A 12449-nucleotide genomic window follows, 5' to 3' on the forward strand; every position below is an offset into this window, starting at 1 on the left:
AGCATGCTGCACAGCGAGCGTGGTTTTCCCTCTGAGAGTTGGAGTGCAGTGCCTCCTCAGTCCCGGCAGTATGCACAGTAAAAATACTCTATTTTGAACTTTACAGGATGACCCCAAAATAAATACATGACAATGAAAATGAGCGTAATGTCTCCTTTAAGACGCACTGTATCTATCAGTTTGAAATCATGTTCATAAGCACTTCTAATAAAATCAGTTATGAAGTACTGAACTGATAAAACAATGCTATGTGTGTTTATTGAGCTGTTACAGAGGGCCCACAGTGTCCCAGACCCCAAACAGAACATCGAGTTAAACAGCCTAATAAATAAAGAGCTCCTGTTGATGAATATAGTGCTTCCTGATTGTACTCTGTAATCAACCTATGGTACAATCAGTGTACAGCCACTTATTAAACCCAGAGGTCTTATTGCACTGTCTGTAGAGGTTTTTAATCTCCCCACATTCTGCAATAACTCAGTAAATAACAGCCTCTCTATAAAACACGGTCTGCACATAATTACAGCAGTGACATTAAACAACAATTGGAGTGACTTAGAATTCTTAGTCATGACAAAGCTACTGCACAAAATCTATGAAAAAGCAAAGTCACCTGAGTGCCTCGTCGTCTCTAACTATGTCTCCTTCTCTCTCTTTGTCTCTGTCAGCCTGTTTCTGTCTGATCCTCTGCTCTTACCGCGTCTCTGATGCTTCAAAAAACCACAATCACAGCTCAACTGTAGCTCAAGTGACTGCAGTTTCATATTACTATGAAACACGACATTAACTCTTCTATAGTACAGTGCTTCACACTGGCAGCAGCTACAGTGTGCATCCTTTATGAGTCAGCTGCATGCAGCATGGTGCAGCCTCATCACTCTTACTTTGATTCTGTCCAGTTTGAAAACATCCGTGGCTGAACATATACACACACGTGTACATACACTACTCACAAAAAGTTAGGGATATTCGGCTTTCAAGTGAAATTTCAGGATGAACCTAAAATGCATTCTAACCTTTCCAGGTGAACTTAATGTGACCTTCTCTAAACCTTTGAATGCACATGTCCAACTGTTCAGTGTTTCAGTACTTTTTGAACAAGTTGCTGTTCTCTAACAAGAAGCTTAACAGCAACATTCACAACAGGTTTGATCCATGAATCCACCAATACATTTCCTGCTTCAGTTAGAATTGGTATTTAAACAGTCCTCCTCATCGTGCTGTTCACATTCTGACATCATGAGACCAAGACGACACCTAACAGTTGATCAACAGCACCTTGCCATTGCGAGGCTTCAAACAGGAAGTCCTCAGACGGAGGTGTTCACTGAGCTTAGAGGGTCACAGAGTGTCATCAGGAGGTTGTAACAGTGATACAGAGAGACTGGAAGAGTCACAGAAAGGAGAGGAGTGGACGTCCTTTGGCCACATCCCAATTTATTGAGACACTGAAAATTTTTTGTTGTGGTATACCTACCACTGTTATGTCAAATAAATTGTTTAAGATGAAGAAATGACCATTGCATGCTTCTACTTAAATGCCCTACTTTCATGATATAATATCACTGTAGCATTCACTTTTTACATTTTCCATATATTTCACCTGAAAGTCGAATATCCCTAACTTTTTGTGAGTAGTGTATATATATATGTATATATATATGTGTGTGTCTGTGGGGGATGTGCACATATGTGCATACATATTTGTTCCTGCTGGAGCTATAGTTGGGGGCTTAATTATTAGTTGTCCATGGAATAATTCATTAAGCAATGGATAAATAAGGCTATGCGCAGACATGTGGCAATTGAAAATTAACTGAACGTAACACATGCCTACAACAAGCACTTGAATCACTAATTAATCAAAGTACTACACTCTAGCACTAACGTAATAAATTACCAAAATAGGTTAAAAAGGTTCCTGTCGAGTTATTCTGCAGTAACCGTTTATTTTTACTATTGAAAGATTCTGAATGAGGTGAGCAGGCACCAGTTAATGCAAGATGGAGAGACATTACTGATAAGTTAGGGAACAGAAAATGTTTTTATAGTTCTAGCCCTCATTCCCTTTTGTTAAACAACCATTTTACTCACCAACAAAATATTTGTCTGACAGGTCTGACATTAGCTGGAAATGTGCTACATGGAACTATAATGCGTTCTTCAGATTGCCTCAGTGGGAGAACTATTTTCCTTCCAAGGACTATTAGAGACCTTTCTTTTTTCAATATAATAAAATAGGTAATTATTCTCGGTAAAGCTGCCCCCCCCCCACCCTCTGCAAACATCTCTGTTAGTGTATGTATGCTGAGGAGAGGCGGAGGGAGAGCCACAGCGCTGTGAGTTTAAGCTGGCAGCCGAGCGCCCTGACAGCTTCTGGGTAATGGGCCCTCGCTGAGCTTGCTAGACGGGTCCCGTTTCCCCGCCAGACGAGTGGCGGTGGGTCTCTCTGGGTGCTGCTGTTACAGCCAATGCTTATACACACACGCACACTCGCTCACCAGTGCGCAGCCGTGCATCCGATTACCAGGCAAATGACGCAAATGTGCAACAGCCAAAATAGGCAGACAAACAGCCCCCCCTGGGAGGTGGCTATTCCTCGGCCAGCAGAGTGGACCGGCTACCACTGTGCCACCAGGGCTCAGATATCTGTATCTACTGGGTGTGTGCTCACTGTCAGGTCCACTTGGAAAATTAGATAGAGGGACTAGCCAGGGAGCAGGCAAACACTGGAGGCAGAGTGATGGTACACCAGCAGAGCCAGCAGAGAGCTGTTCTCTCAGGTGTTTCCTCCATTCTTGTATTTCTTTGGTCAAAATCAAGGACAGGTTACTCTGTTAATTTTCAAATCAGAGATTTCTAACCCCTGACGTGGCTGGGTCAGATTGGAGTCAGCCAACTGCTCCGGGGCCGGTTTAAAAATGCACCAAATCTACGCTGTAAGCCAAGCCAAGGTCTGACCAGTGAGCATGTTTTCACATGTACAACCCAAACCCAAATGAAACTGCTACAGGCCTCCAAATGATATCTCTTCAGAGGACAGTTGACAACTTAGAGTCCAGATGAGGACAGTGAAGAGGAATGAAAACAGACAAGAGAGAGCGCTTATAAGACTATAAAAGTCTATAGAAGTCTATAGTCTTCTATAGAGTCTATAAAAGCGAATGGTGGGGAGAGTGAATAACAAAAGAAGCCGAGGAAAACTCTACTAACATTTAAGGTGGAATGGTCCTTTAACTGGTGTCGCAACATATGTCATGCTCTTCTTTCCACAGATGAAAAAAAAAAAACACATTGTCTCAGTGTGACTGATAGAGCAGCACACACACACACACAGTGTCACACACAGTCACACGGTGGATTTGTGCTTTTTGAAGTGATAAAGCAGCAGCATATGTCGTGGCAGACACTGTGACCTGTGGTGACTGATTAAAACTGGAAACAAAGGCAGAGCTGAAGAGCTCATTAGCACCTCTGAAAGTCTTTATCTTCCACAACACAGCAGGAGCAGATTCCTGAGGTGCCAGCACCCGCTGCACTCCACACTTATTCATAATTCAACTTTTCTGTGGTTTAACCTGCCTATCTGGGGACGTATTATTTCAGCGACGTCACTGTATGCCTTTTAATAGAAGTGTCAAATCTTAATATCAAAGAGAAAGAAAGTCAACTGAACGGACTTGTGACTAAAAACCAGTGGAAAATCTGGTGCATGCTTCACATGTTAATTGGCGTCAGGGATTTCCTTCTAGTGACGCAAAAACCTTTACTTTCACTTATTGCAAGGATATTTAGGGTTTTTCTTTTATGTCCTCGCCTTATTTCTCAAGTTAATACAGGATGAGCCCATTAAAAGCCACAATGACCACATTTACATAGTGCCATCTTTTATTGTTTTGCTACTTTCAATCTAGCACATGCATTAGCCAGACTCTTGGAACACCCCACACTGCCATTGTATTGTCCCTGGTCATAATAACACTGGTCATATCATATCTAGTGCGCCTCAGTCTATGAGCCTGTGGCTTGTCTGGGAGTAGAAACTAGAGCTGCTCCTTTGGGAAGGCCAATAAGGCTGTATGAGAATGAGTTTTCAAAGAAACTCTAACCTTAATGCTCAATTAACATACTGTTCTACGGGAAGCAGAAGTACCCGGACTGTCCTACAGCTTTGCCAGTTGCAAAGAATACCGGTCCACTGTGCAGAAAACACACCAGTATCATGTCTTGATAGCCAGGGGGTGTAACTCTGAATTCTGGTCCCTGTACAAAGGCATCTCTGAGGATTGTCAGTCCCACTCCCCCCCCCCACACCATGACACCCCTGATGATAGCTAATGGTATTCTGTTTTTTTTCAGCATTTTGAAATATGCATGAAGAAGTATACGTGCATGGAATACTTAAGTTATGCTATACAATGGGCAGTGCTAGCCAGCTAACATGACACACTCGTACATTCATTGGAGCCAGAGTGAGAAATGGTGGCTAGCAGCAGTGATGCTAACTGGAGTCACACCAATAAATTAGCTCTTGCTGGTGGTGACCTGATTCCTGCACTGTTCCAAACTGCAACTGGGCTGCCTGAAGTTAGAGCCAGACAATTAACAATGTAAAAATTTACTTTTATCCACTAACTTATCTTGCTAGAGAAGAAAGCAAAACAGCATACCAGCCAAAAAGCTAACACACTTGTGCTAGCCTACCTAAACAAATACATGGAAAATAAAAAGGTACAAACATGCAAAAAGGGCAAAATTAACTCAAAACGCTGTAAAATTTGAATTTAGTTTTACTTCCACCCCACTGCTGAAAATATATTCAAGATCCTAGTTTAATTGCTGTGCAACTGTGCCATTATGTCTTGCCACAAATGCTACCAAGATAAATTCCTGAACATGTAGTGTAGCTGCTGATAAAATGTTGCCCCTTCTGTTCACTGGGACAAGCAGTGATGAATAAAACTATTCAGAACAGCAACAGTAATGTTTCAGAGGTAATTGAACAATAAATCCTACATGCTTTAGGCACTACAAACCTCCAGCATATTGCCTTAGTGGACTTGTGTGTTTTGCCAAACCACTTGTCCATTTGGTAATTACCTCCAAGTCAAACAAAGTGGATGGCCTATAAAAAAGCAATGGAAGACAGTAATCCACAAGACGCACTGCTTCTCACTAAATAATAAACCCATCTAATCGAGTTAGCAAGATGGCAGTCTGTCTTCCATCTGTGTGCAGCTGGATGAAGTGGAAGATGTGTTTTTTTGGACGCATCACCTCCTCCATCTCCCATGTTGCTGTTATAAATGGGGGCCCTCAATACAGGGCTGTGACAGCGTTGAGGAGCTAAACGCATGCACCAGTTAATTAGACTTGCGAATGAATCGTTTTTAGGCCGTCTCTCCGCTCTTTGTTGGTCCACCCCTCAAATTGAAATGAGAATTACAATGCCGGCAGATGAGTAATTAGTTCGAGACGGATGGAATCCCTGTTCGCTTAACGGAATCAAAGAGGAGAAAAGATGATGGATTGTGTGCGTTTATTTATATGTGTGTGTGTGTGTGTGTGTGTTTGAGAGAGAGAGTGAGACAGAGAAAGGGAGACAGAGGCTTTAATCGTGTTACATTGTCCTGAGAGGCAGGCTAAGTGCATTACCACTATTGTGTCAGAAGTGCTGGTATGGAATGTGTAGAACGTGTTCTTTCAGCTCACTGCAGAGCTGCGGCTCACGTCCAAACTCAATCAGCAGCAGATGATTGACAGTCCCTTCACATTGTGCACAGTTTACTTCCTCTGGCCCTGAGCATGACCAGGGGATGCCTGTAACAGCTGCACACTATTTCAGGCTTTGTGAGAAGAAATTGCCATTTTGAATGGACAATAACTAGCGTGTCATCTTTGCAAAGCTGAGAATTTGCTTTGTGCCCTTAGACATGAGCCAAAATGTATTTAAACTACGATCAGTGAGTGTCAGAGTTGGAATGAGTCCGCTGCGAGATAATGTCGTTGCGCTCTCTACTGCTACTGCACTCAACCTGCTCTGGGATATGTTGTCGCATCTGATTATCACAAAGTTAGAGCAACAGAAGTTTGTTTCTTTGTCTGGCAAATGTAGAAACACAGATATGATTTGCAATCATGACCCTTAAGCTCTACGTGTTTTAGAGTAAAGACTCCAATACTGGTTATTATAAAAACCCATATGAAAGCATCAGTTATTTGATCATTAGTCAGTCACATGATCACATCGAATCCAGATGAAGTGCACTTGAATCAAAGCATCTATCTGAAAACACATTTCTTTCAAGTTCAAATCTTTCTGCTGCATTCTTTCCTCACGCTCCTCTGAGCTTAAAGCTGCTACGATCCGTGTTCTTACTGTGCAGTTAAGAGCTTCAGGATGGCAGCGTCTTCAGATCTGTGTCCTCTCCAGAGGTGCGCCGTGCACATACAATCAATTTTAGGAGAGGTCTCAAGTTGCCATCCTTGAGCTCTTATTGGAACTTTTCTTAAAAAAGAGACACTGGACTGAGCAACATGTTTTACTACACGTTTTTTAGCGACTACAAACTAATTGCTTCGTGTCCTCTTCCCCTTCCTGTTGTTACTCTGCATGGCTATTTTGAAGGGCAAGAAGACGGATGATAATCGCGAGAGCTCATAACAGCTAATATGTATTCTTAAAATGAGGGCAGCTAAAGCAAACATAATTGCTGGACTGTACTTCAATAAAAAACTTGATAAATTACACCCTTAACTGTTTTGGTTCACTCTCATTGCTTATATCAACTCTGTTTCCAAATGCAGCAAGCTAAAAAGCTCTGATAGTCCCACTGTGCACTACCTGCTTAGCACCCAAACTATTATGAATTATTAATCACACCAGAGAGCTCTGAAGCTCTCTCCAAAGCAAACTGTGGAACTGTGGTTTGAACCATAACGATGAATTTTGGACACAAGTCAAGGGGTGTGTTTCTAATGTGCCCAGCTGTAAAGCCAGTCACCTGCAAGAGCACAGCTGACACACACAGGTAGAGTGTACATAAGAGGGTCTGACGGGTGTCAGACAAACACACTGACACACACACACACAGACACACACCTGATGCTAGTCATGCTTCCAGTCTCAGAGCCAAGCTTGCATCTCTCCAGCTGACTGGCAACAATCTGTCGTTCGGCTTCCAGCTCCCTGGTCAGACGTTCAAACTGCAACTCCTGGAGAGAGAGAGAGAGAGAGAGAGAGAGAAAGAGAGAACGTGACAACACATTCTGTCTGTTTATTTACTGTCACATTTACAGTCATCCTGAACATAATTTTGGCTCCCTTGTCTCCGTCACATTTTTAATTGTTGTGAAATGGACTCTGCAGTCTGTGGTGGGAAAACAGGCCAGATATCACTGTGTCTGCCAGTTTCACACAGCCAGATTTTCGCTGAGAAAGGTTTGATATGTCCAAAAACTGTGACACCAAACTAAAGCCATCACAAACGTGACATTTGTTATCCTGCCACTTGGAAACTCATAAAACAGATGAACTTCTGAGGGGCTTTTGGGAGAAGAATTTTTTTTCTTTGAGGGAAAGTGTCAGGTTCACATGAAAGCATTAGTCTAATGCTTGCCTGACATTTCATCTAACTTTAACTGTATGGATAAGCAACCTGCTGTTCCCACACTGTGGCAGATATAAAGGGAGGGCTAGAAGAGGTTGTCAGCCCCATCACCCCTGTTGAAGACGTAATCTGGAGCTGCAGCTACAGTGCCCCCCTGAAGAAACACCATGCTGCTGGATGTTAATACTGTTCACTTTAAAAGGCATCGCCTGAATCTGTTCCCATATACATGCACTGATTTTTTTTTTTTTCATTCAACAGAGTTCCATTTAAGTTGAGTTCACTGAGAGTTGTTGAACATACAGACTTTGGTACTCCGTGGCCAATGCACTGCTTCATTGCGGAGATCCTCACTGCTCAGGATCAGGAGAATAAAACCTTGGATGCTGGAGGGTATGAGTAAGGTATGAGTGCGACTGTTCCTGGAGGAGCAGCACATGTACAAAACAAGTGCTCCATTCTTGTAAACAATGGGCTTCGTTTGCCAAGTTTCGATCTAAATTCAGATGGAAAATCAACATTTCCATCCATCAGTATTGTGCAAACATTAGGAGTTGCTTCATCCAATTAAACAGATGCAGAGGGAAGCATGGGTGTGAATTTATTTAGCAACATTTCAACTTTTTTTCAGATTGCTTTCCACTCAGGTGTTGTTATGCACAAATTGAAAATGTGCATTAAAGCAAATGGACAGAAATGGACTTAATCTAAAATTATTATTATTTCTTTTTTTTTTTTCTATACCTCCATTTGCCGGGAAGTGTCACTCACAAAAATGCCAACCAATGATGTGAGAAATCAGCAGACTGAAAGATAACAAATTCAGTAGTAGTGGTGCACACCTGGACAGTGGCCTGCATGAAGACCCCGAAGAGTGTTTGAAGTTCCCAAACATCAACTGAAACTGTAAAAACTGTCGCGGCAAAATACCCATGAAGTACCAAAACACCAATGAAGACTTTTTTTTAAAGCTTAATTAAGGTTTCTTTTTCAAATGACTGTATATTATTGTATAAACTTAAAGTGAAAGTGCAGAAGTAATATTTCAGTTATATATATCTTAAATACAAGAAAAAGGGTGAGTGCAACACATTCTCCTGAATGACTTTCATGTGCCATTTCAGAGCTAATCTGTTCCTATGAGAGGTTCCTCCGTCAGGCCCAGTGTTTTTATGCATAATTTGCACTGTTCAAAGTGTGATGAATAACCACTAATTAACTGACATGCAAGCAAACCAACAGCTGATTATAGTATTTGTGTTTGCTGCTGCGATCATTATAGTTGATTAAACACAACTGATTTTACCAATTTATGCAAAAATACTAAACTAATTAATCCAACTGGATTGTGCATTGTTTCAAATCAAATGACGCTGGTGCACTGGTCCTGAAATTAAGATGTAGATCTTAAATTGGTTTCTGGCTGTTCTCTGATGGATTTTCTGATTAAAAATCTATGGAATTATAATAAATCATGTCAGAACAAATAATATAATCACATTCCCCAAGCAGCTCATGTAAAAGCTTTAAAGTGGTACATTTTGGATCCACAGGTGAATGGATTTTCATGTATGTTATTTGGTTTGATGGTCAATACCTGAAGTTTCCACTGAAATTACATGCGACACAAGCAGAACGCACTGAACTTTGTCACGCTCACACAGTAAACAGTGCATGTTACAGTTTGCAGCCAAATTAAGCTCCAAATATCAAGAGCAATTGCATGCCATTAATAGTGAATAGAAAATCAGACTGCTCTGTTTGCACGGACATGGTCAGACAAACGACTAAACTTCAGTTTTCACACTTGACGTGCCCTCAAAACGTCATAGAAAATAAAAGTACATTTCCAAGCGAGAAAGAACATGAACTTTCTTTATAGTGACTACACAGTGTGCTTTTTCATCTTAAAAACACTAAAGGAGGGCAGAGTGCTGGTCCGTGGGAGCTTAAACGCCGATGAAGCCTGAGGCTAACTCCAGGCTTTCTACCATAATGATACAATTTGATTCTAATGAATCATTAATGTTATAAGTTAAACAATCAAATAGCGAATTCCACTGTAATTATGCTCAATCTTAATGTTGTTAATGGGAGCTGGACACACATACAGGCACACACACACTAGGAGCTTGTCCTTCACACGTACGCACATGTGCACACGTACACAAATACGTTTGCATGGACTCTGCAGATTGTGCACACAGCTTGTAGACTCACACAGAGCGCACAATCTCCACACATAATTTAAGACTCGCTGCTGTGACAGTGTGCGGACATATAGACGCACTAACAGGGTTATAGAAAGTCCCATTGACTTCATGACACAGTGAAGTGGCTTTGTGCAGCTACCAAACTGCATATATGTTCTGCTGTAATACACTAACATGTAACTTCTGTTGCAGAGTGGAAAATGTTGTGAATGCAGAACAAGTCTGTTGATGTTAACATGCTGTAATGCTCTCTCTCTCTTGCTCCCATACGCACACACACACACACACACAAACACCACACACACACACCACACATACACAAACTGCAGTAAGTCTGTGAAGCGTGAACACTGTTAAACAGCCAGAGCAACATGCAGACTCTTCTCTGTTTACACAACTTGAACATGATGCTTCGTGGATGTGTTCATCCGCACTGCGGATGAAAATATAGTCGCTCAACAGAAATAGCAATAAAAAAAATCACTTGACTACATCAGCTATGCTGAGGTGGCTGCATTTACCGAGCCGATAATGGCTCATATCTAAAATGGAAACAAATGAAAGCCATGTAATAAACCTGCTAACAGTTTTTTAGCACTTAGTGGGTCAGTCATTATCGTGTTTGTTAAAGCTTGAACACGAGCCAATCATCTGCAAAGAAACACCTGGATGATTTTAGTGATCTCATCACTTAAATCACTTAATTTGAAGATAAAAGCTACAAACGCAAATCATCCACTGGTTACAAAGGTACCATACTGCAGCAAAGAAATTCCACCACACGGAGTTAAGAAAGCGCTCTTCTATTTACATCTCAAACACCACTGCATGCAGACGGCAAGGCTTTTCCATGTGTGATCCCACTTTTTTCAGCCAGATCAATCAAAATACTCTCATCAGCTGATGAGCAGAAAAGAAAACCGAGAAAACAGCAACCTACTTTGAGGCAACATCTCCAGAGCAGATGAAGCAAAAGATGAAACACTTGTGTTTTTCTTTGTTTGTTTGCTTATTTGGCGCTTCGACAGCTGAGAACACAGAGGCTGAGAGGCTAAGCGAGCTGACTAACTAGCAGGATGGCGAACTGTGAGAATCCAGTTTGTAAGGCTTCTTGAAAACATTCAAACAAAAGCGATCGCTCCCTCCTTTTCCCCCACCCACCCCCATGCCCCTCCGATCTCCGTTCCCTCCAATTCAGGCCTGACAGACAGACACCTGTTACTGCAGGGGAAGAGGCAGAGGCCATGATGGAATGTATTCTGTGCCAAAAAGTGACAAACAAAAAAAATCGATGAAAGGAGGGGAACGAGACAGAGGGGAATGAAAGTAATGAGCATACATACCTTCACATGGACCATACTTCGCACAGAGACTCTAAATCACAGAGTATCCCCTCTTTTCTTTGCTTCCCTCTGGTCAAAAAGCAACAACAGCAATCCCTCTCCCTCCTCCGACCACTCATCTGCCCTGGGTCAAACACAGCAAGCGGCAGAGAGACAGAAAGAAAGACAGGGACAGGGAGAGAGAGAGACTACAAGTGTCACTTGAGCTGACTGACTCAGTCTCTCTCTTTCTCTCTCTCTGTCTCTTTCTCTCTCCCTCCTCGGGGGCCAGGAAACACACACACACACACACACACACACACACACACGGTGTTCATTGAAGCACAAAGGTCCCCATGGCAACGGAGCATTTAGAAGCCCCGTGGCATTATTTATGCAACGTTGCATCACAATGGGCCCTCCCACCGGCTGACCCTGCCAAAAAAACCCGCCGCTCGCCAGTCACTCCCTGCCTCTCGCCCTCTACCTCTCTCTCTCTTTCTCTCTGACCACACCATCTGCACTCCTCCCTCTCCTCCCTCCTCCCCCATCTCCCCAGCCACCATCACTGAAAAGCAAGTGGTGGGGAGGAGCGGGGAGGGGGGGGAGCAGGAGACACAGAAGATGGCAGGGAAACCAGATTTGAGGGAAGCACACGCACTCCAAACAGCAGACTCATACCTACACACAAACACGTACACACTCGCAGGCTATGTCCACAAGCCTACACACACACACACACTGTGTGTTATGTCTCAGAAACAGGATGTAAAGAGTGTACGGGGGGGAAAACAACCTTATCTGCACACAGACATGGTATGTCAAGATCTTTTTGGACTATTGGCTGCTACCGTATTATTATTCCTCCACTTTAGTAAGAAGCAAATGATAACAGTCCCAGTGTACAACAGTTTGCATTGAGCTAATAATAATAATAATAAGTTGAGAGTGAAATCAGATCTTGCCATGACCAGTGGATTCACTTGTGGAGGCGGTAAGTTCATGCAAATCTTTTGTGTCCATTCCAACTTCTGTGACCTTTGACACATGAATTTGAGCAATTGACCAAAATCAAACTGTCCTGACCTGAGAGGGGATGGAGAGCCAGAGAGTCCCAAATAGAGGGCACCATCACATCAGTTGCGTTGTTCTACACAACCCTCCTCTGACAAAGTATAAACCGCACCACACACACCACACACAAGATTGTAGACTAAACTGTGTTTTTGTCCAGTCAATGAAGATGATCCAGCTGATGTTACCAGCTCGCCTATCAGCTACATTGGTTCACCAACTAGCCCCCA

At 42.5% G+C, this 12449-nt stretch overlaps 1 protein-coding gene across 1 annotated transcript in view; it reads right to left on the bottom strand.

Annotated features, from left to right (window-relative positions):
• The window catches only part of ctnnd2b (catenin (cadherin-associated protein), delta 2b), a 144480-nt gene that overhangs the window by 88065 nt on the left and 43966 nt on the right, over positions 1-12449 (bottom strand). The window contains exon 3 of the mRNA XM_070845774.1: positions 7103-7215. Coding sequence (XP_070701875.1) covers positions 7103-7215 — 113 coding nt within the window. The remainder of the gene's footprint in view (positions 1-7102; positions 7216-12449) is intronic.

Source organism: Pempheris klunzingeri, chromosome 15 (genome assembly GCF_042242105.1).
Source record: "Pempheris klunzingeri isolate RE-2024b chromosome 15, fPemKlu1.hap1, whole genome shotgun sequence".
Lineage (NCBI taxonomy): Eukaryota > Metazoa > Chordata > Actinopteri > Acropomatiformes > Pempheridae > Pempheris > Pempheris klunzingeri.